This window comes from Heptranchias perlo, chromosome 4 (assembly GCF_035084215.1).
Source record: "Heptranchias perlo isolate sHepPer1 chromosome 4, sHepPer1.hap1, whole genome shotgun sequence".
Classification (NCBI taxonomy): domain Eukaryota; kingdom Metazoa; phylum Chordata; class Chondrichthyes; order Hexanchiformes; family Hexanchidae; genus Heptranchias; species Heptranchias perlo.
In genome coordinates, this window is record NC_090328.1 from 29,119,136 (window position 1) to 29,142,382 (window position 23,247).

Genomic DNA, 23,247 nt, shown 5'->3' on the forward strand with positions numbered 1-23,247 from the left:
AATGGCGGAGCAGGCTCGAGGGGCCGATTGGCCTACTCCTGCTCCTATTTCTTATGTTCTTATTGTTGAATCAGAATTTTAGAAGCAACAGATCATTTTGAGCAGAATGTCCTCTGAAGTGACCTCAAAGTTCTGCTCACATGACAAAGCTGAATTCAGTTACTGTCATTAGGATGTCACTAGAGCAGAGATTTACTCTTCTGAGGATTGGGTGGAGAGGCTTGAGGCACTTTGTTGGAACACAATTTTGGGAGCTTGGTTCTACATTTGACTGTGACAACTAATGTGGGAGTGATATGGTATTTCATTCGCCAATATGGACAGCTCTCACCTTAATGAACAAAAAGTCCCCTTGAAAAGTACAAGCTGAATGTATTTTGTGTGGGAGAAAGTGATTTTTTAAAAAATAAACACAGTGATGCCCTGATAGTAAAGAGCTGTGTCTCTGAACTCAAAGCAATAATATTTGACTTCTGCACAGAACAATTTTCAGAGAATAAAACAAACTTGATCTCAATTTCTGTTGGTGTGAAGAGTGATCACACTCCCACACCCAGTGCTGAGAAAGGCCAGTAAAATATTTTGCTATCTGATCACAGTAACATAATCTTACCATGAGGATCCTGTTCCCATTGACCACAGTCCCATTCTGGCTCCCCTGGTCTACCAGCATGTACTCCTGCAGATCTTGGTCAAAGTATACTTCAGCATGGAACTAAACAAGATGGAAATTAGGACGTGAGAAAAAGAAAACAACAGAATAAACATCAACACGTGGATATTCTAAAAATGTGTTGAAGAACTACTTTGTGGTGGCATGGAGCGGTTTAGGATGCAAGGCTGCTCCTGTAATTCCCAGCACTATTAGGCTTCATCTCCCCATGCTGTTGAGAAGAATGTCAAATGGAGGCAAAGCATTTCCCCAAAGGGACACAAAACAAGAATCTACAGGTGAAATTCCCCAGGCCACCTTATATACGCCCACATCAATCACTCAGATCAAGAGAACCATTTCTGGATTTGGGGAAGGGGCGAGGAGTTACGAAGAGATTGGGAAATAAATACACTCCCATTTTGGGGCTTTAAAAAAAAAATCACAATCTATAACTGTTATATCATCATATTTAATAGATGAATGCTATTCAAGGTGCCAAGAGGCAGGCACTTTAATATCTCACTGAACAAGTAGTTCTGGAAATATTACATTTTACTATGGAGAACATTAAAAAATATTTGCTTTTATAATAAAACTACTCAGTTTAATTCATCACAAGTTATTCATCTCCAGTGACAATCTTTTTAATGCCATTATATTTTCTGCTTTTTACAATTTAATGTGATCACATAACTAACCTTACTAACTCCAATTTCAGCTATTCTGATTGCATGGTCCATATCTTTCTCTCTGTTAAATAAAAAGAATTACACTTTTAACAAAATAAAACAAAATGCACAATACATTTTATTTTTGTCATCGGTGATTTGAAAACTTTTCTGCAGTTTCATAAATATAATTCAAAGATTATTATTTCATGCAAAGTTGCTGAAAGCATCTAACACGTTCCTGGTTCTTTCTCAAAATGGTATATATCTCAGTGACACTCAGCTTCCATGTCCCATTCACAGTGGGATACTAAGTACTGGAAAAATTAAAAATGTGAGATTCTGAATGAGAATACTGTTTAACAAGTGAATATCTGGAGAATCTTTAGCAATGCTTTGCCATTCTGTAACAGTGCAGAAAATGTTAGCTTACTATCAAGTCATTAATCCAAAATGTCTCCACCCCCAAAAATCTGTGTTTTCCATTTACTATTGTTATTCAAATTGGAATTTTAATTACTAAACACAAATATGTCAAACTTATTAATCATGAATGATAAATGAATAATCAATATTATTATGTAACACTGATGCAACATAAAATTAGGTGGTAGAATTATGCCTTCTGATACTGGCCAGAATAAAGTAGATTTAAGTACGGTACTCATTATTCATTGACTACTCTTGTACTCAGTGTATGCTGTATACCAAGGGTAAGGTAACTGGACTAGCCATGATGCAGTCACCCTTACGTGACTTTGTAGGAAGAACCCAAAACTGTGCACTTGTACCGCTGCCGACCTATGCTCTTTTTGGCCATAAGATTAAATTATGGGAAGTTCATAATCTCATTCTTTAGAGACAATAACAATAAGGACCATGTTGGCTACATTAGAGCATTCAAAAATCTGTGGACTCTTGCAAATGCTTCAGATTGTTCAGTCAGTGCATGAGCCATTTGATATGTTTGTGCCAATGGGAGTCCAAAGAAGATGTCAAACATTAACATCCTGTTCTTTAGCTGGGATAAATGTAAGGAATCTTACAACACCAGGTTATAGTCCAACTGTTTTATTTGAAAATCACAAGCTGTCGGAGGCTTTCTCCTTCGTCAGGTGAGTGTGGGACACTCATCTGACGAAGGAGAAAGCCTCCGAAAGCTTGTGATTTTCAAATAAAACAGTTGGACTATAACCTGGTGTTGTAAGATTCCTTACATTTGTCAACTCCAGTCCATCACCGGCATCTCCACATCTTAGCTGGGATAGTGATACTTAAGAATTATACAATACCTGTGTTCATCAGGGTACCCTGCAAGGACACAGATATGGTACAGTTCTTAATATGGATCATCACAACACTTCCTTCCCTTACCACAATATAGATGTCAGGATGGGGTGCTTTAGTCCAACAATGCCAAAGAATCCAAAGACTTTCTTCTGAGGCTGTGTACATTGCGTAAGCATGACATGCTGCAGGCATCTGCTTCACTGATGTCATCTTAATAGGATTGTTAAACATTAAGTGGTGTGTGTAAAAGTCTCAAATTGTTTAAACATATATAAGCCAAGTGGTGCCTCTAGGATCTGTCCCCTTGAAGAATTTATTATTGGTAAGCCCCATAGAAAAGACACAGGCAATATTATAAATATGTCAGAGACTTGTTTAAAATGGACGTACTGTGATACCATTTTCTTGAAGGAAGAAGAACTACTGAATTTGTTGCTTTTACATCCTTGCCCTGGGCATCCAAGCCACAAGACCTGTCCCATTCATGCTGCATTTAAGGTCTTGTCCTGGATTTGCAATTCAATTCTCTTGATGGGAGCAGCAGTGGGAAAAACTAAGTAGACATAACAAGGCAAATACGTGCACAAAAATTGATGAGCTCCAGGAACATGAAATCAGAGAAAATTGAGGGACAGGGGAGAGGGAGCTTTGTCTGTGGAGGGTGAACTACATTCAAAGCATGAGGAAGAACATAGTGAACATAGGAAATGTGAAGTACTTCCTCATTTGTTCATATTATACCAAAGTATTATAATAGCAGATGTAGGAAACAATATGATTTAATTTTGCAGTCAGCAGTGATGTGCTCTCAATCATAACATATTTTAAGTGGTGGTTGAATCAGTTTTATTCGTAGTTCCGGAACAAAAACAAGTTGTATCTTCCACCAGAGGTGTTAAAAACTGATACAAAAATATCATCGTTGATTATTCCACTATTCTACATATGGCTGTATGTGGAGAACATCATGCAGACCTACTGGCATCAGAACATTTGTGGCATAACAGGGACCTATTAGGAACAACCTGTTCTGAAGCAAATGTTCCAGAAGTGGAGAGTCCAAATCTTAGTAAGTGCTGACAATTTTGATGAATCATAATAATCATCATTTGAAGAAAAAAAGCCAAGAATATATTTTTCTATTTTATTAAAAGGTAGCAGCATTCTGTAGAACAGGATAATAATTAAACTAAATAGAACACTCCCTCCTCCCACAAATAGTTGCAGAAACCTCGCAGCACAGTGCCAGAGGAAATCCCATACAGTCCAACCTAACAACTAATCATCTGTTGGGATTGAGTGTTATGGTTACCTGCCAATGGTAGCTGACTTCACTGCAGTGATGATGAAGAGTGTACCAGGTTCCAGGACTGGTGATCGCACCACCATCACACGGATACATGGGGGCCACGGCTGACCTATACATTAGAAAGTAATATAGAATAGGACAGGAATTATTTGAAAAATACACTCTTAGTTATATGTAGGGATCAATCAACATTTAGGTCTTCATGGATATAAGTTTTATGAAAGTGAAACACACTCATTTTTGCTTTAAATCATTAAGAGTGCTTGTCATTATTTTTGTCATGCTAATCATATAAAAGTCATATAATATTCAGTAAGAAAATTTAACAAAAGCAAAATACTGCTGGTTCTGGCATCTGTGGAGAGCGAAACAAAGTTAATATTTCAGGTCAATGGCCTTTCATCAGACCATCTATGTCGATGGCCAGAGTTCTGATGAAAGGTCAACTGAAACGTTAACTCTATTTCTCTCTCCACAGATGTTGCCTGACCTGCTGAGTGTTTCCAGCATTTTCTGCTGATGCACATTTAATACTGAATGGAGAACTATGGATATCCTGGAGTGATAAGGTTCTCCTCTAGTGAATGGATTCAGATGACATGATAGACTGCAACTGAAAATTGAAAAAGCATTTTATCACTTTCATCTGAACTGTAAAAATATTGCCTTATAATCACTCCCAAGTATCTATTATTGCTTATAATAGAGCAGTTTGCTTCAGGTTTTTTTTTTGTTGGGATTGAGTGTTATGGCTCAAATTGATGATCAAGACCCACATACAGTTGATGCACAATGACATCCATAGTAAAGGATTATTGAGTGTGATGTAATTACTATGGATGTCATTGTGCATCAACTGCATTAAGAAGTGGTAACTAGCAGGAATTAACGCTATCAGTGAACTACAAGCCGGATATATTTTGCTCAACTAAGTGCTCTTGACTGAAATGCACAAAAGTTTTCACACTATATATGTGTTCAGCATCACCTTTCTGAGGCACATGTGAAACAGTTCCTTTTATTCATAAAATTGCCGTAAGAGTCACTTTTGTTGATCAAAAATGAATGAGCATTGTTCTAGTAAATCTGTGAGAGGCAGTGGCCCAGATTTTGTTGTAGCAGGGCTTCTAACGGCATCTGCCATTAGACTTGCCTGTGCACATTTAGGATTTTTAATTGTTTGCGTCACAAGTTGCTGAAAGTGTGAGCTGATAACGTCGCAGCAAGGGAAACAGGGCATCTGGGACCTGAGTGAACAGGACAAGCAACCGGGTATCTCCTTCACCAATCAGATTGAAGGATTGAGAAATAAACAGAGGAAGGACAGTGAAGGAAGTGTTAATTAGAGTGGGTGAATTCAACGTCAAATCAGGTACAGAAAGAGAGAGAGAAAAAGAAAGATTGGATTAAGAGAGAGAGAAAAAAAGACAGAAAGGAAAAGTAAAAACATTTAAAAAAAATTAAATTTGACATTTTAAAAATCTCTAACAACAATTAATACCTGAAGGAATGAGACTCCACACTTGTAATAGTTAATTTTCAGTGCCAGAGAGGTTGATTGGCAGTAATTACCAACTATCATGTTGTTAAAAGGGTACTTATGCTTGTAATGATAAGACTAAACTTTCTGTGGTGATTTTTGTTCATATCTACTGCGCAAATACAGCAACTTCACAACATTTAATGTAGGTCAATGGTGATGCAAACAGCGAAATGCCGTCTTCACAAAGCTGACGGTGGAGCAGCGCATCTTGGACAGCAATGTTTGGAGATTGGCATTTAACTGCGCATCTGGCCCTTGCCTGAAGTTGCTGTACCATTTACGCATAAATAACGGCGAGTGCCATTAGCCTCACTATTTTGAAAGCAAAATTTGGCTCATTGTGTCAGTTAATTTTTACAGACTACATCTAGTCAACAGTTAAGTGAATTATGTACCAATAGCAATATGACACAGTAAAAGCTCTGTACTATTAAAGGCATTGACCTAAACTATGCTGGTGTTGGTCAATAGTATAAGCGAAAAGACCATATTCTTTGCCCTGGTGAAGAGCATTGCATTAGGCTTAAGCTTCCCCAAAATTGACAGAGGTTGTACATATTATTGCCTGATACGATAACATTGCTAATGAATATTAGTTTTAAAAGATATTGTAAAGGTAAATTGACAGCATATAAAGCACAGCAAAGTCACTGTAGAGGATACAAATAACATGCCAGAAATAATTGTGAATCAAGAGGTAAAAGGGAGGGAGGAACTTAAAACATTTACAATCACCAGGGAAAGGGTTCTGAAAAAATTATTAGAACTAAAAGCTGACAAGTCCCCAGGTCCTGACGGACTTCAACCTAGGGTCTTAAAAGAAGTGGGTGCAGAGATAGTAGATGCATTGGAATTAATTTTTCAAAATTCCCTATATTCTGGAAGGGTCCCATCAGATTGGAAAATAGCGAATGTAACTCCTCTATTCAAGAAAGGAGGGAGACAGAAAGCAGGAAACTACAGGCCAGTTAGCTTAACATCTGTCATAGGGAAAATGCAAGAATCTATTATTAAGGAGGTTATAGCAGGGCACTTAGAAAATCTCAATGCAATCAGGCAGAGTCAACACGGCTTTGTGAAAGGGAAATCGTGTTTGACTAATTTATTAGAGTTCTTTGAGAAAGTAACAAGCAACGTGGATAAAGGGGATCCTGTGGATGTGGTGTACTTGGATTTCCAGAAGGCTTTTGACAAGGTGCCACATCAAAGGCTACGACACAAAATAAGAGCTCATGGTGTAGAGGGTAACATATTAGCATGGATAAAGGATTGATTAGCTAACAGGAAACAGAGACTAGGCATCAATGGGTCATTTTCAGGTTGGCAAGATGTAACGAGTGGAGTGCCACAGGGATCAGTGCTTGGGCCTCAACTATTTACAATCTATATCAATGACTTAAATGAAGGGACCGAATGTTTAGAAGAATGAGAGGTAATCTTAATGAAACATATAAGATCCTGAGGGGACTAGAAGGGGTATTTGCTGAGGGGATGGTTGCTCCATTTGCTGATGACACAAAGGTAGGTAAGAAAGTAAATTGTGAAGAGGACATAAGGAGTCTGCAAAGGGATATAGATAGGTTAATTGAGTATACTCCATCTGCCAAATTTTTGCCTAATGTGGGAAAATGTGAACTTGTCCACTTTGGCAGGAGGAATAGAAAAGCAGTATATTATTTAAATGGAGAGAGATTGCAGAACTCTGAGGTACAGAGGGATCTGGGTGTCCTAGCACATGAATCACAAAAAGTTAATATGCAGGTACAGCAAGTGATTAGGAAGGCAAATGGAATGTTGTCATTTATTGCAAGGGGAATGGAATATAAAAGTAGAGATGTTTTGCTACAGTTGTACAGGGCATTGGTGAGACCACATCTAGAATGCTGTGTGCAATTTTGGTCTCCTTATTTAAGAAAGGACATAATTGCTTTGGAGGCAGTTCAGAGAAGGTTCACTCGACTGATTCCTGGGATGAGGGGGTTATCTTATGAGGAAAGGTTGGACAAGTTGGGCCTGTATACACTGGAGTTTAGAAGAATGAGAGGTGATCTTAATGAAACATATAAGATCCTGAGGGGACTAGAAGGGGTATTTGCTGAGGGGATGTTTCCCCTTGTAGGAGAGACTAGAACTGGGGGCCACAGTTTAAAAATAAGGGGTCTCCCATTTAAGATGGAGATGAGGAGAATTTTTTTCTCTCAGAGGGTCGTGAGTCTGTGGAACTCCCTTCCCCAGAGAGCGGTGGAGGCAGGGTCATTGAATATTTTTAAGGCTGAGTTAGATAGATTCCTGATTAACAAGGGTTACAGTAGGTAGACGGGAAAGTAGGGTTACGGTCACAATCAGATCAGCCATGATCTTATCAAATGGCAGAGCAGGCTCGAGGGGCCGAATGGCCTACTCCTGCTCTTAATTTGTATGGTTGTATAACCAAACAGCCACATCTACCTCAATTTTAATTGGCACATTTCTTGTTGAACAGTTAAATTGATGACATTTATTCCATTTATAATTTATTAAAATACTTAAATTTCAGTTTTGATTTTTATAATTAAGGATGACAATTGGAATGCAATAGTTCTAATTTCTAAAAACTCTCTAACATCACTGCTTCTACATTGATTTAATAAAAGGTTCAAATACGCGATCCCCATGTCCTCACAAGGGTTAAGACATGAACGACACAAGACTGAGGCATTACTGAGGACTTTTGTGTAGTGCATACAAAAACGTATGCGATGTACAGGAACAGCTCAAATATCATGGCCCCGATATTTACGGGGAGGATGAAAACAGCCGGGGAGAAAATGGCTGGGGAACTTGTCGAGAGCGGAAACGCAGAGGGCCTGCCGAATTTAATGGCAGGATCTCATTCTAATTTTTTTCTTCTGTTTCCCAACTGGCAGCCGGCCAAATCAACAGGCTGGCCGGCTGCCGGGCAGGAAAACCAGTGGCAGGAGGCCGCAGCCGGGGAACCTTGGGGACATTTCCCGGGAATTGGGGGGGGGGGGGGGGGGGGGTGCGGAAAGAGAGAAGGCCGGAGATCAGGGCTTTGTGTGGGGGGGGGGGGGGGGGGGGGGAAAGAGAAAGAAACAGGCCATCGCGGGAGAGGAAAGGCCGGCAAATGCTAAATTTAAATCAGGCTCCCAATTGCACCGTGGGAGCCTGATTTAAATATGTTAATGAAGTGTCCCACCCCTTCAAGGCATGACATTCGCACGCCACGAAACCCATCGCAGTGAAAATGGCGGCAGGCGTGTACGTGGTGGGTTGGGGTCACGTTCCCCAGTTTTTCATTTTCAACCCTCTCCCGCCCGTCGTGGGTGGGTTAACATCGAGGCCTATAAGTCTTATGAGAGGAATATCATCCAACAGACAGATTATTCATGGGATAATTATGGCATTTCACAACTCTCCACGTAGTATTCCATTTATTGAACATGCAAATGAAAGGCATAATTCTGAAATACATTTCCTGTTTAAGTGAGGTCTATTGTAACTTGTGGTGGGGCTCTTTTGTCATCCCCCATAACATAAAGGCAGTTTCACCCTCTTTGGAGACATTTGGCCAGGTTACAGTATTAGAAATTTACTGAGAGAATTGGGTAGAAAAATTGTTGCTGTTGCAGCTACTAACATCGATTGCGACACTGGGTAACTGTTGTATTGGCCATATGGTTATTGAAAACTTTTATAGTTTTATGACTGAAGTACAATACTAACAAAAGGTTTTTCAAGTAAGTGCAAGATTTGAAAGCTGAGGTGCATTGTATCTGTAAAAGGGCTGCAAATGCCCAGTACTGATATATAGATCCTAGGTGTTATGTAGTGATTTACCACTTTGTACTGATCTTTTTATATTTGTTCTTGGGATGTGACAAGGCCACCCATAGTGGCCCTGAGGCAAAGAGTCAACCCCATAGTGTGGGACTGGAGTCATGTGTAGGCCAGACTGCTTTATTAGTGAACCAGTTAGGTTTTTACAACAATCCAACAAGTGTTCACTGTCATTTTTTTCTGGTGCTAGCCCACAAATTATCAGTTTTAATGAATTCAGTTCCACAACTTGCAAGGTGGAATTTGAAATCATGTCCAGTACTATAACCAACAGACTATCGTACCCTCTGACACAGAACTGACAACACTTTGTAGCTGTGTGAGCACAGCCAATTATATGACTACTTGCACGACTATTTGGTGCTGGTGGGGAATATGACAAAGTTCCAAAGTGCTGAAGTGCAGGCACAGAATGTGAGTTAAGGGGAAGTCCGGAAAGGCTTCCTTGCGAGGCTGGTTTCCACAAGGCGGGGGCAGTTAATATCGGGGCCTATGTCTTGATAGGCTTATATGTTTAATATATTTTAAATAACTAGAGTTTCAAAGTGAAGGCTATTCCTTCACTAAGTACAATAGGGCACCTTAGATGTTTTGTTTACAAAGAACAGGCACTGTTTTGTTCACAAATTAGCAATTGATGGGATGCAGTGTAACTAAATGTCAATATATATGCAGCGTTCGGCACAATACTACGTAGTTTACCATTATTATGTTGAGGGGGTTCCGTGGAGACGCGCAAAAACCCAGGAAGTACATGGAATTACACAGAATCTACAGCACATTCTACAGGGCATTTGGCCCACCTGGTCTATGTTGGTGCTTATACTGCACATTCACCTCCTCCCACCTTAATTACCTCTTCCCACCCTGCCCCATATCCCTCTATCCCTTCTCCCTCACGTATGCATCAAGCCTCCCCTTAAATGTGTTAGTGCTATTTGCTTCAACCATTCCATGTGGCACCAAGTTCCACATTCTCACCACTTGCTGTGTAAAGAAATTCCTCCTTAATTCTTACCTATTAGAGGCTATCTTATATTTATGCCCTCTTGTTCTGGACTCACCCACAAGTGGAAAAAAGTTTCTCCACATTCACTGTGTCAATTCCCTTTGTAACTTTAAAGACCTACATCAGGTCTCTTCTTAGTTTTCCCTTTTCCAGAGAATAGAGCCTTAGCCTACTCAATCTTTCCTAATAGTTGCATCTTCTCAATTCTGGTAACATCCTTGTAAATCTTTTCTGTGCTTTCTCCAGAGCTTCAATATCCTTTTTGTGGTATGGAGACCAGAACTGTGCACAGTACTCCAAGTGTAGTCTAACCAAGGGTCCATAACAATTTAACATTACCTCCATGTTTTTGTATTCCTCCTCTAGAAATGAACCCCAGTACTTTGTTTGCTTTATGATGGTGCCCCCACAATGGTGTTAGGTAGGGAATTCCAGGATATTAATCCAGCGATGAAGGAACAGCGATGTATATCCAAGTCAGGATCATGTATGACGTGGAGGGGCATTTGATGGTATACCCATGACATTGCTGTTCTTGTCCTTCTTGGTGCTGGAGGTTGAAGGGGAGGGATGTGCTGTTGAAGTAACCTTGGTAAGTTGCTGCAGTGCATCCTGTAGATAGTACATACTGCAGCCACAGTATGCCGATGTTGCAGGGGTTGACGTTGAGTCCAGTGGCAAGGGTGTTTGATGTTTTGATTCTGTGGATCATCTTATTTGCAAGTAAATATGGACAGTAGTTTGTCCTGTATGAAGTGGTCTAGCATTGGTAATACTTTCAAACTTGTGAATTGACAGGAGTGGTTATCATGCATGACCTCCAGTAAACATACTTGCCATGATTGGGTTTAATTGATGGACCATAGCTATGCTAGTTCGGTGGAGTGGGGAACAAAAGATATAGGTTTCAAATCAGTAAGAGACAGGAACAGTTTACAGAAACAGTAAAACAAAGAAAAAAGACTAAGACAGTTGCAGAAACATTTGAGAGGAATTTTGTGTTATATAGAAATATAGTTATCAAGACAGCAATATTTAACTAAAGAAAACAAGAGGAGGGATCTATAGAGAGTTTCTTCATTGCCTTGTGCCTCTAAGCAGTGCACTAATATGATGCACAACACAATAAAATGGAAGACTTCAGCTCCACCCTGACCTTAATTGTTTATAAGTATTCGAGAGTTATTAGAGGAATTGGAAGAAGTATAAAAATAGATGATAGCCTGGTATGAGAAGATCCAAAGAGAACATGATCGACAAATCAAAGCAGACTTTAGGAAGCTCCAAGATGAAAGAAGGAGTTGCACTGAATGATGAGGTGAATCTTCAGAAAGACTTACCAGGAGTTAAAGGAGACCCTGAAAAGATACAGGCAATCACCACCGCACCTGCACTGATGAACGCCTCTAATGTTCAACAGTTATTACGTATGATAGGTATAGTTGAACTTTCCTAGCTGACTTAACAGGGGAAACAAAAACACACAGGCATCTGCTATGTAAAAATGGCCTGGAGTTAGAGTAGTCTGCGACAGGAAACTATTGAGCATTTTTTTAAAAATGAGCTAACCAGTTCATCTCCACTGAGAATTTATGACCTGGAAAGATAGATCTGCATATCAACAGATGTTTCATCATGTGATTTTGGTGATAAATTGCTGAAATCACAATGACCAGCATGCAGCAAAGATATGCATAAGTAGAAAGAGGCTTTAGCCATAATATAGACATGTGAAAGTTTCCAACCTGAGAATTATCACAAGCCATCAATATTGGAATCTAAAAACATGGATGCACTATCATTGTGAAATAGAGATTTTGCTTGAGCTTCATGAAGTTCTCTTTTACAGTTTCTAAAATGCCAGGAAAGGCCCTTACAATGGCTGATAGTCAATCACAAGCTCCAGTATCAGAAGTGACTGAGACAGCTCCAAGTTTCCTTGAAGATGTGGATGCTTATGTGAACCCTGCTGTCCAAAACCTACCAGGAAATGAAAATCACCCAAGAAATGAAGATTCAACCAAAGCTTGATGAAGCATGCAGTCTGATTCCGATTTTGGAGTACTACATGGAAGACTGCCCAGAAAAGAATGAACTAGACTGTGAAAAGAGAATTGTCACTGCAAGATAGATTAGTCTAGAAACGGAACATCTAGTGATTCTTACATAAGATGACCTAGATGATAGGGGAAGTACACACTGCACATCAAAGCATTAGGAAATATCAAGAACATATTTGTTAAGCCATAGTGACTTGCCTTAAATACAATTCAAACTTGTTCAGAACTGTCTCAAATCCCGAGGACAGTATAAATCTGGTTAAGCCCATGATGTCATCTGCTCTGTCTGGCACACAGCTGGGAATGATTTATTCAAATGGAAAAGTACCATATCCTTTCACTGTAGAAAACTTCTCGCATTTCATAGATGAGCACAGCTGACTCACACCACGCCACAAGACATTACGGATAGGGTTGCTAACTCTAGTTGGACCTATTCCTGGAGGTTTCATCACATGACCTCCCACCTCCATCCGCTCCGCCCAGTCAAACGGTCATTTTCCCCCATCTCTAATATTTTTATAACTAATTAATGAATGTGTTCAAAGAAAATGAAAAAAAATCATTTTTAATGCCCTATTGATTTTTCTCCTGGGTTGCTCATGGCATTGTCCAAGAGATTAACCTTTAATTCCTGGAGACTCCAGGACAATCCTGGACAGATGGCAACCCTAACTGCGGAACACCGGAAATCAATATTGGTACATTATAGAATACCAGTCCACAATTTTCTGCTCTGGATTTTGTTATATTTCTAAAGCAATATTAATTTGCTCACATGAAAAGTAACAGGAAGGTGGAGAGAGCAGTGCAAACTACAACGAACCTGCTCAGCAAGTTGAAAGACTTATATTTAGTTTTTTTTTAAACATACCATAATACCTGCCCCACTGGCAAACAGAATGCAGCCCTGCAGAGTGGTTAATGGGTATACAGTTAAGAATTAATCTACCAGTGCTTCCAGCAAATCTCAACCCTACATTGCCATACCAAACAAGTTTCAGAAAAAGGGAGAAAACATGAAAGACACGTCAAATTGGAGACTTCAATCCATGACACAGAGCAAGGGAACTACCAAGACTAAATAATGGACATCAAATTTGGACAGCAGACACAAGAACAGCAATATGCAAGACAGCTACACTGCAATCATTTGTTGTTGAGACACAAAGGCTCACTGAAACAGAATAAGCATCATTTTGTGCCTGTAACAGAATGGCCATAGACTTATTAGAAGTGCCAAAACTTCTTGTAAAGGGGCAGAGTGATCAACTGAGGTCACTAGAATGCAGCCATGCAAAGTGCATGAGGAATCTACACCCTGTTCTGAACGACTGCCTGAACAACCTATAAGGCTGAACTTTAAAAATGATAATTTTCCAACTACAAAAGGAAATAATATGCGCACCTGTCTGTACAAATATTCAATGAACGTACAAGGATATGGGCAAAGTACAAGCAACCTTAGTAATAAGTTTAATATTCTGAATTTGGGAACACTGGAAACAACTTAAATTTAAAAAACACACAATAATTGGGTTTGTTTAAATATTGTTTCAGATAAAGAAAGGCAGAGGGAAGGTTATTTAAATTACAGGACTATCCTAATTAATTTATGCTAATTTAGGGGGCCTGGGGCACGCGGGGGTGGGGTTGCCTCCTCCAGACAATAGAAAGAAGCAGACTAACATGGAGCTGCATCTGCCAAATGGGTGGAATATCAGCGTATTTAAAAATTCACTTGTTCATTACTTTGATTGTGATTAAAAGAACCCACACCACCACAGTATGCATCTGTATCTGTATAATTGTGTGACTTATGCAGCTGATGTTAAATAAATCCAAATGACATTACTTAATACAACACTATATACAGTAAACTGTCACTTACCTTCTTCTTTCTCACTCTCATCGTCTTCTTCATCTTCACTTGACTCTTCGTCCGTCTCTTCGTCTACACAACTATCTTCTTTGTCTGAGTCTGTAATTTCTCCTTCCTCTGGTTCACTTCCAAACCCAGCCTCTTCCTTCTCTTCCAATTTCACTTCAACATCCTCTTCATCTTGGATACTCGTGTCTACATTCGGACTAAGTTCATTGGATGAATCCTGATCAACATCCTCCACTTTTGTTTTCTTTCGTTTTTTTGCTGGCTCTTCTGACAATACCTCATTCTCTTCTACGTCCCAGGACCTGCAATTACTTGAAGCTTTCGGTATTTCAGCTTCAGTATCCTTAGAGGAAATAATACAAATATCAAATTTCAAGGACCCGTCTTGAAAGTGTTTTACGGTATTTGTCAATGACAAATGGAACCTCAAAACTTTCAAATATCACTGATCCTTGGATACTTTATGTGCAGCAATGAAAATTTCAGGAAAGCGATGGGAAGTGTTTTATATGTACAATGTAAAGAAGGTCCCTTATGCCTGTATCACCAGTCCAATCATGGCATTTTATTAACTGCTGCTATTTGGATTAAAGGACTATATTTGATAGACTTCATCAATAAAGAATGATACACACCACTGATACTAAAACAACTGAAAACCACATGATTGACAGTGAAATACAGAACGCAAAAGAATTTTTCATCAGAATAAAAGTCACAAGGGAAAAAAAGATTAGCAATATTCAAAGATGTTTACTGCCAATTTTTAGATTAACTAGTTTCTTTAAAAAATGATCTGATTGATAACAGATATTGCTGATGCCTCTTTATTAACCCGTGACTTCCTAATGGGTTACTTACGCTACATCAGCAAATGAACTCTCATTATATGATCCTATCTATATGCTTGACTATTTTTAGAACTATTCTAAGAACAGTGAACTCTTGTTTTGTATGTGGAAGGAAAAGTGGATGATTAAATATCAGGATGCAGTGAATTAATGAAAATAAGCCAACAAGAAAATTGTGGCATTTTCCATTAATATATCCAGGCAAATAATAATGCACGGATATATCCCGATGAAATGTTAACCTATCTTTATTTATGATGCTGCCTGACCAGCTGTGCATTTCCAGCATTCTCCGTTTTTATGCACAGATGCGTGTTCTGTATAGGTCTCATTTTCATTCTGATTTATTTAAAATTAAAAAGCAATCTGATTTGTAATACAGATCTGTTTAGGCTGTTTGTGCAGTTGGTGCGGTCAGTGCTAGTGTTGACCACGAAAGCATTAGTGTTAGCCCCGGTCTGTGATACAATGGCAATATAAGGTGACTGACAACTTTGAAAAATTTAAACATAACATTTAATTAAAACAAAATTAAGGAACACCACATGGTGACTTGATCTGGCCTTTTTAAATCTTAGCAACACACAGATATCCAATTTTAAAAAGGGTAGCATGGCTAACCAACTTCTTAATAATAGTATAACATGGACCAGGACCCATGATGCAAAGATTGAAGGTTGATGTGAGAATGAAAGGATGCAGAGAAAGCTACTAGTCTGGCCTGACTCGAATAAATGCTTTTTTCCCTTGTTAACATGATTCCTCCAGGTACTTCAATGATGATTAGGTATCATCTTCATATAAATCACTTAACAGACAATATCTAACAGAACTGAAGCAAAATACTGTGGCTGCTGGAAATCTGAAATAATGCAGAAAACACTCAGCAGGTCCTAATCACTCTGCGTTGTTTGAGCTCAGGATGGCTTTCCTCCTTTGCGGCTGTCTTCTGCGATTGACCTGTTGTCAAAGAAATATTGCCCCCCGCCCCCCCACCCATCCAACTGAAACTTCATTGTGCAATATAACATTCAATTAGATTCTCCTCCTCCATAAAGTGAGATATGAACAACAGATACTAATTTTTAAGGTCCAATGAGCTTCATATAATTTATAGTCCATTTTCATTTTTTTTTAATAACCTCAGTGAGGGCTCCACATTTTAGTCTGAAGAGAGGCCTTTAATAATTCTTTATCTTTGGCACAAAATATTTTCATTTCATGAGGCCAAGTTATTTGCATGAATGAATATTTTTGTTCCACAACAAGATTTCAAGGCTGAACCCAAGATAAAGGGCAGCAAACAATCAATAATCAAAGGAACAAGAATGTACAGGGAGTTCTGTGCCTCAAAGATAGCATTAAATACCGCAAGACATCTCTGTTGATTAAGTACTGTAATATTATGGGTTCAATATATTTGGATCATGTTTAACATGACTAATTAATGGTTTAGTCCTATCATTACCCACTGTAGGACAGGCATTTGCAGCATAAATCTATGTTTTTTGTTATTAATCTACCTGTTGCTGATTCTGACCATCCCAAAGAAGAAATCTTCAGTTTAGCCATTGATTCTGTCATTTGCAGCACCTGAGGACAGGAGGAACAGAATCTAATGAACAGTTGGACATAAAACAAACAAAGGCCTTGGCAGAGCATTAGTGTATTAACGCTCATTGCCACAGAACAGTGACAACACGGGTCCTAGTCCAGCTAAATTGAAAAAAATTGAAGGGGCAAGTCACATCTGGGCAGTTCCTGGCATCTCCTGGTCCTGGCCACAGAGAGCATTGGTGGTGGCCTGGAAGGAGGTTGTGCACCTGTCCCCTTACCTGCAAAGATGTCATACCAGGTAAACCAAGAACATGGGATAGAATTATGGGAAAAAAGTGGAAATGTATCCAAAAATAACCCCCATTAAAAAGTGAAAAAGGTGAATGGCCATTGCCATTCAAATCTGTTTAATATTAATGTTTTTATGTGGCATGCACATAAATCATGTACATACACCACTGTCTGCTCCTTTACCCACTCCGATTAATGGCAAAATATTGTCCCATCAAGATGGCATCTCAAGAGTGATGCATGAAGAACTGAAATATATTTTTTACAAGTTCCTGCTGGTCATAAGGTCGTAAAGCTCAAATAATCATTCGGCAAAATGGTAATGTAACCGTGTTCAAATCGAGGTATGAAGGGTGGTGGTTAAGGTTGACTATGCAACAGGAGACACTGCTATGGCTCACCTAATTATGTTCTCACTTGCAATATAACACTATTGTATTCTGCACTATATCCTAGAAATAGCATTATTATGAGTCGTCATCTGACCCATCTGTATGAAGGTCAGCAGAGAATGTTGCACAGATAGGCAGCTTTAATGAATCATGTCGGTGGAAGAAAATGGAGTACACATTGCGTCATCTAGGTAATGGTAGGGTGGCAGGTGTTGTCCGTATTCGTGCTCAATCCCTAAAAGTTGCTCTAGATTGGGAAGGGGATAGATGGAGGATAAAGGAAAATGATAATGGTCTTGAAAAATCGGTGACAAGAACCACTAATGCCTCAGAACTGTCCTTTTCTGGCTGAGGAATAGGACTGTCTGAAGCACCTATACCCGTGGGTGTTTCAAAGCAAAGTGCAGTTCCCAAACACAAAGGAGGAGGATCTAGTGGGAAGGAAAACTACCAAGGAATCTTGTTGATATCATTGGCTCTTAATGGGTTTTTCCTGATTGTTACAGCAGGTACATTAAATGCTTTGAAGATTAGCAGAGCAATCAGAAAGGAACAGGCTGACTTTCTCTTGCATTAGGAATGTGCAGGGCAGGTTATGGCTTTATGCAAGGTAACAGAATATCGTAAAGCTCAGGGGAAATTCACTGACACTGGTTTCATCAATTTTTATAATGCTTTCGATCCAGTGTCTCATGCAACTCTGATGAAGCAGGAAGCAATGGAGTGCGTGCCCAAATCTTGGATTTATCCGGGATGTGTACTCCAGTTCCAACATCTGCATAAGGGCAGATGGGAGACTCGGTGGATCCGTTTCTCTTAAAAGAGGAGAGAAGCAATGTCCACTGCCACCCACCCTATTCAGTGCTTTCATCACTAATGTGTTAGGTTTCATCGTAAGATTGGTTTAGGAATGCCTATTCTATGCATTTCTGAAAAAAAGTACGCGCTCCTTTTCGCAGATGATATTGTGTTGATGGTTTTGCTGGCAGAGTCGCTCAGGAATCTGGGGTGCTCTACTCACCATCCTGAACAATGGGTTATCCAGTGGGATAAAGTAGTAGGTGTCTCCAATTGCAATATTATGGCTTTACATGGTTTAAAAGGGGGTCTCAAAGGAGGTAGTAAAACTGTCGATTCATATCGGTACTTGGGTACTTCGGTATTTTCTTTAATGAAAGCAAATTATAAGCTTGTGCCATATATAAGGCATGTGTCCAATCAGTTCTCTTTCACTGTTCAGAATTCCTAGGCATGTCATGCAGGGTTTCGTTGAGTTCCAAGGACAAAGCTGTAAGATGGATTTGTTGTAGAAACAGGAGATGGTTACAGAGAGTGAGGGCTCCTGTTCACATTATCCTATCACTCGGTATTCTGCAATAGTCAGCCTCACAGCACGCATGTCTCTTTGCCAAAACACCTCACAAGACGACCTGAATTAAGCATTGGTGTTGAGTAAACCTGATACATGGAATTGGTCTTGAAGATCTAGATTTCAAGGTGGCTGGCACATTATAAGCTCTTTTTTGTAGGTCCTTGCACGAAACTAAAGGTAGGTCTGTTAAAAAACTTACAAGGAAACGCTGAAGCTTGGAACTACAGCTGCTGGAAGGCTTTACCTGGAGCCCATGTATAAGAACACGGCTCTTATATTCAGGGTTTGGTGCCTACGGTGATTGGGTTGCAAAGAGGAAAGCAGTTGCATTTTTGACTGGTGCAACCATTCGAGGAAGTATGGTGTTCGTTCATGTGTTCAGGATGATGACAATGCACTTACACATTTTATCATGTTCACCATGCTGCTTGTGAGGAATTCCTAGTATCTGCTGTCTGTCTAGCAAATGTTCATCATTTATCTAATGACCACCTAGTGGCACTGTTTACTGGTGGAGGCAAGCAGAGTACAATCCAGCACAAGGTGTTCCCATAAATGGACCATCTAAAACCTTGTGACAATTCTCTGGAAATATTTCAGCAAAGTTGGGATTCCAAATGGAATCTTAAGACTGAAATTCCAATTCTGCAGAAGCAAGTGGAAGGTTGAGGCTGAAGTGTGAAAAATGGCAAAACAGATAAAAATTTTCAAAATCTTGCTAAGGTGCCTATTTGTTAAACCCAGAGGATTCAATGAAAAAACTTTTCAGAAAATATTTAAAACTATTAGTATTTATAGTGTGAAGATATCAGTGAGACCCCAATTATTACTAATGAGGGGGATAAAAACTGATGTCAGAATACCAGAATGAGGCTACTAATAAAATGTGGGGAAACCACCTGGGTCTCATGAGACTGATGAGTTTGAACTCTTAAAAGGACAATATCTTACAGTTTCTTTCTCTTCCCTCTTTCTAATAAGACCGTTTGGGTTGTATGTGCAGGTTGAATCACACTTTAATTTTAATTTCAGCTGCAGTAAGGATAACTAGGTGTAACATACCTTCTCTTCCTTTGACCCAAGCTTTTCCACTCCTTTTCGTTTTTTCTTGACCTTCTTCTCTGTGTCTGTTGTGCGGTATGCTAGTAGATCCACTCGAGAATGAAACTGGTACAGACCACTCCCAGCATCATAATAATAGTAAATTCCAGTGTTTGGGTCATAGTAGAGTTGGTTTGTCTTAACAATAAAAACAAATGTTTGGTTACAAATCCCGCTTAAATTAATGTAGAATGCATCTTTTCAGATTGTATCTAAACGTACAATAAACTATGTTAGAAAATTGCGAGAAAGAGCAGCTTGGTATAATGCACTGGTGGTGTGTTAACATGCTTCACCATTGAGTGGTAATAGGCAAGTCTGTGTCTAGAACTGCACATACAGGAGTTCATGATCTCAAATGGGGAATTTCGGTAAGAGTGGGAAGGAAAATGATTAGGGCAGAGATCAGATGCTTTTCCATTGAGAGAGAACAGTGGGTGTGTCAGCTCTGGCCATACTGCACATCTCAAGTGGGGTTGGCAGAGAGCAGTCAGCCTATTTGTTCTTTCTGGTTGGAAAAGGGGCCAGAGGTAGTAATACAGAAAAAAAAACTGAAGTAAAGGGAATGTTTAAAAAGTCACACTAATTTCTACATTCTTTTTTATTCACTTTTTATCCTCGCCCTACCTCTCCTGGAAGTGTTGACTCATTGCCGGGTACAGTTCCATAGCGGCCATCATTCATTTGTGAGCTTTCACACTGTGCGAGCAGGCTATTAAGAATGAAGGACATTGCAGCCAAGCCTGCTTCTGTCCTCACTTGACATTCAGACACATGCACTTCCAACAGTCCTTGCTGGATAACAGTCAGGAAGAGGACCCTGGCTGATTTTTCCCTCTCTAACCCAGGGTGCTGATCCCAGCTGTAGTGCCTCTGCCCTAATTGATGTCAGCATTAACACAGACGGTGGGTCAAATTGCCAATCGATCCTAGTGCCTTTCTGGTCTATATGGCTCAGCTGCTCACTAGGTAAACTCAGTGAGCAAACAAAGGAGCCCAACAATGCATTTCTAAACAATTTTCAGCATTACCTTTGTATTTTTTTAAAATGACTAATGTGTCTGAATTTGTTCTTACTAATGGTATTGTGAATTTACAGCAATCTGCTGTAAATTTATTATATAAGACCTGAACAGTAATTTTGCAAGGGCACCTATTTTGAACACAAATGGGTTAAATTGACTCAAAGACTAAATGGATTTGGGGACTGATTCCCAACTTATAAAATCTAACAAATATAAACATATGCAGATATAAAACAGTATCTTCACAGAAATGACGGTATATTTAATTTAAAAATAATGCATCTTCATAGAATTAAAATCATAGAAAGTTCAGCACAGAAGCAGTCTATTTGGTTCATCATGCCTCTGGCAGTGGCAGTGCCTGCTTCACTTCAGAGCTGTCTATTCTATTCCAATCTCATTTCCTGCTCTTCCCCTATACCTTTTAATATTTTTGTTCTTGAAGAGTTTCTCTAATCCTACCTTAAATGTTGTGATTGACTCAGCTTCAATAGCCACTTATAATAAGGCATTTCATATTCTAATGACCCTTTGTATGAAAAATTCTTCCAAGACTCCCCCCCACCAATGCTTCTAATTCCCCATATTCACCAGGCAGTGGAAATAATCTTTCACTATTTACCCTTCCAAGCCCTCTCAAAATTTTGAACAGTTCTATTCGATCCTTCCCTTAACTTTCTTTGTTGCAGTGAATGCAACCTTAATTTGTCAAGTACCTCGTTATAACTAAAACTTCTAATCCCTGAATCATCCTACAAATCTAAGTTGTATCTTTTCCATGGTTCCAATATGCTTTTTTATAAGATGCCCAAAATTGCACACATTACTCAACTATGTCTAACCAATGTCTTGTACACATTCATCAACATCCCTTCACTTTTTAATTCAATATCTCTATTATAAAACCCAGTTCATTAATAGTTCAGTTAGTTTAAAAAAAAATCAAACACTGCTTTATTAAAAAATGAAAGAGAATTCAATAATGAAACAAAGAAAATATTTAAGGACAGGTGCAGCAATGCAAATTACCGAATCATAGTAGAAGCCAGTGCTGTAATCATAATACATCCCACTGCTTTCATCATAGGTGAAGCCCGTCTGTGACATAGCAGCTTCTGCAGTAGCACGCAAACTGTCCGCCAGGGATGTATTCTCTGAGTCCTTGAAAGGGAGGATAAAATTGTTTTAGATCAATTAAATGAATGTACTGTAGCATTTTACTTTTTTGGGTCGCCAAGCTTGGTGAATATCTGAATTTTATTTTAACTGCATCAGCAATGGATCAGGATTTCATTTTGGTCACATCACTACAACAACCGCCTGCCAAAGAAAGAAATATTAGGTGACCCAAACCTTGGCCAAAGAGGTGACTATTGAGTAGAGGGAGATAGAGAAGCACCAGCACAGGGGTTTAGGGAGAGAATTCCAAAGCATGGGGCCTAGACAGCTGAAGGCATAGCCACCAATGGTAGGGCAAAGGGAGGGGAGGATGCGCAAGAGGCCAGAATCAGAGGAGCGGAGACTTCAGGAAACGAGATGTAAAAGAAAGACTTGTATTTATATAGTGCCTTTCACGACCTTATGATGTCCCAAAGCGCTTTACTACCAATGAAGTACTTTTAAATTGTAGTCACTGTTGTAATGTAGGAAACGTGAACCAATTTGCGCATAGCAAGGTCCCACAAACGACAATGTGATAATGACCTGATAATCTGTTTTAGTGATGTTGGTTGATGTATCAGCTGATCCACTTTGGATCCAAGGAAGACAAATCAAAATATTTTCTTAATGGAGAGAGACTAGGAGCTGTGAAGGAGCAAAGGGATTTAGGTATCCAGGTACACAAATTACCAAAAGCTAGTGCATAGGTACAAAAAGGAATCAAAAAGGCTAATGGAATGTTGGCCTTTATCACAAGAGGGTTGGAATTCAAGAGTAAGAAAGTGATGCTTCAGTTGTAGAGTGCCTTGGTCAGACCCCATCTGGAGTACTGCGTTCAGTTTTGGGTATCGAACTTCAAAAAAGATATATTGCCCTTGGAGGGGATACAGCACAGATTTACCAGAACAGTACCGGGGTTTAAAGGGTTAAATTATGAGAACAGGTTACATAAACTTGGCTTGTATTCCTTTGAGTTTAAATGGTTGAGGAGTGGGGAAATCCAGAACAGTGGGGCATAATCTTAAAATTAGAGCTAGGCCTTTTAGGAGTGAAATCAGATAGCATCTTTTTTCATATAAAAGGTAGTGTAAATCTATCCCAAAAGGTTGTGGATACTGGGCCAATTTAAATTTTCAAGACTGAGAGCGATAGATTTTTGTTAGATAACAGTATCAAGGGACATGGATGAAAGACATGTAAATGGAGTTGGGGTACAGACTCGAGGTGATGAATGG

The 23,247-nt window shown here is 39.3% G+C and overlaps 1 protein-coding gene across 3 annotated transcripts in view; it reads right to left on the bottom strand.

Annotated features, from left to right (window-relative positions):
- aggf1 (angiogenic factor with G patch and FHA domains 1) overlaps nt 1-23,247 on the bottom strand; it is a 56,086-nt gene that overhangs the window by 15,922 nt on the left and 16,917 nt on the right. For 2 of the 3 annotated variants that reach the window (XM_067982684.1, XM_067982685.1), the window contains 6 exons: nt 21,881-22,012; nt 19,788-19,964; nt 14,263-14,605; nt 3,926-4,031; nt 1,354-1,405; nt 614-715 (listed from right to left, as the gene is read on the bottom strand). In XM_067982684.1, coding sequence (XP_067838785.1) covers nt 614-715; nt 1,354-1,405; nt 3,926-4,031; nt 14,263-14,605; nt 19,788-19,964; nt 21,881-22,012 — 912 coding nt within the window. Of the gene's footprint in view, nt 1-613; nt 716-1,353; nt 1,406-3,925; nt 4,032-14,262; nt 14,606-16,636; nt 16,707-19,787; nt 19,965-21,880; nt 22,013-23,247 lie in introns of all 3 variants that reach the window. The other variant, XM_067982686.1, reaches the window with a different exon arrangement.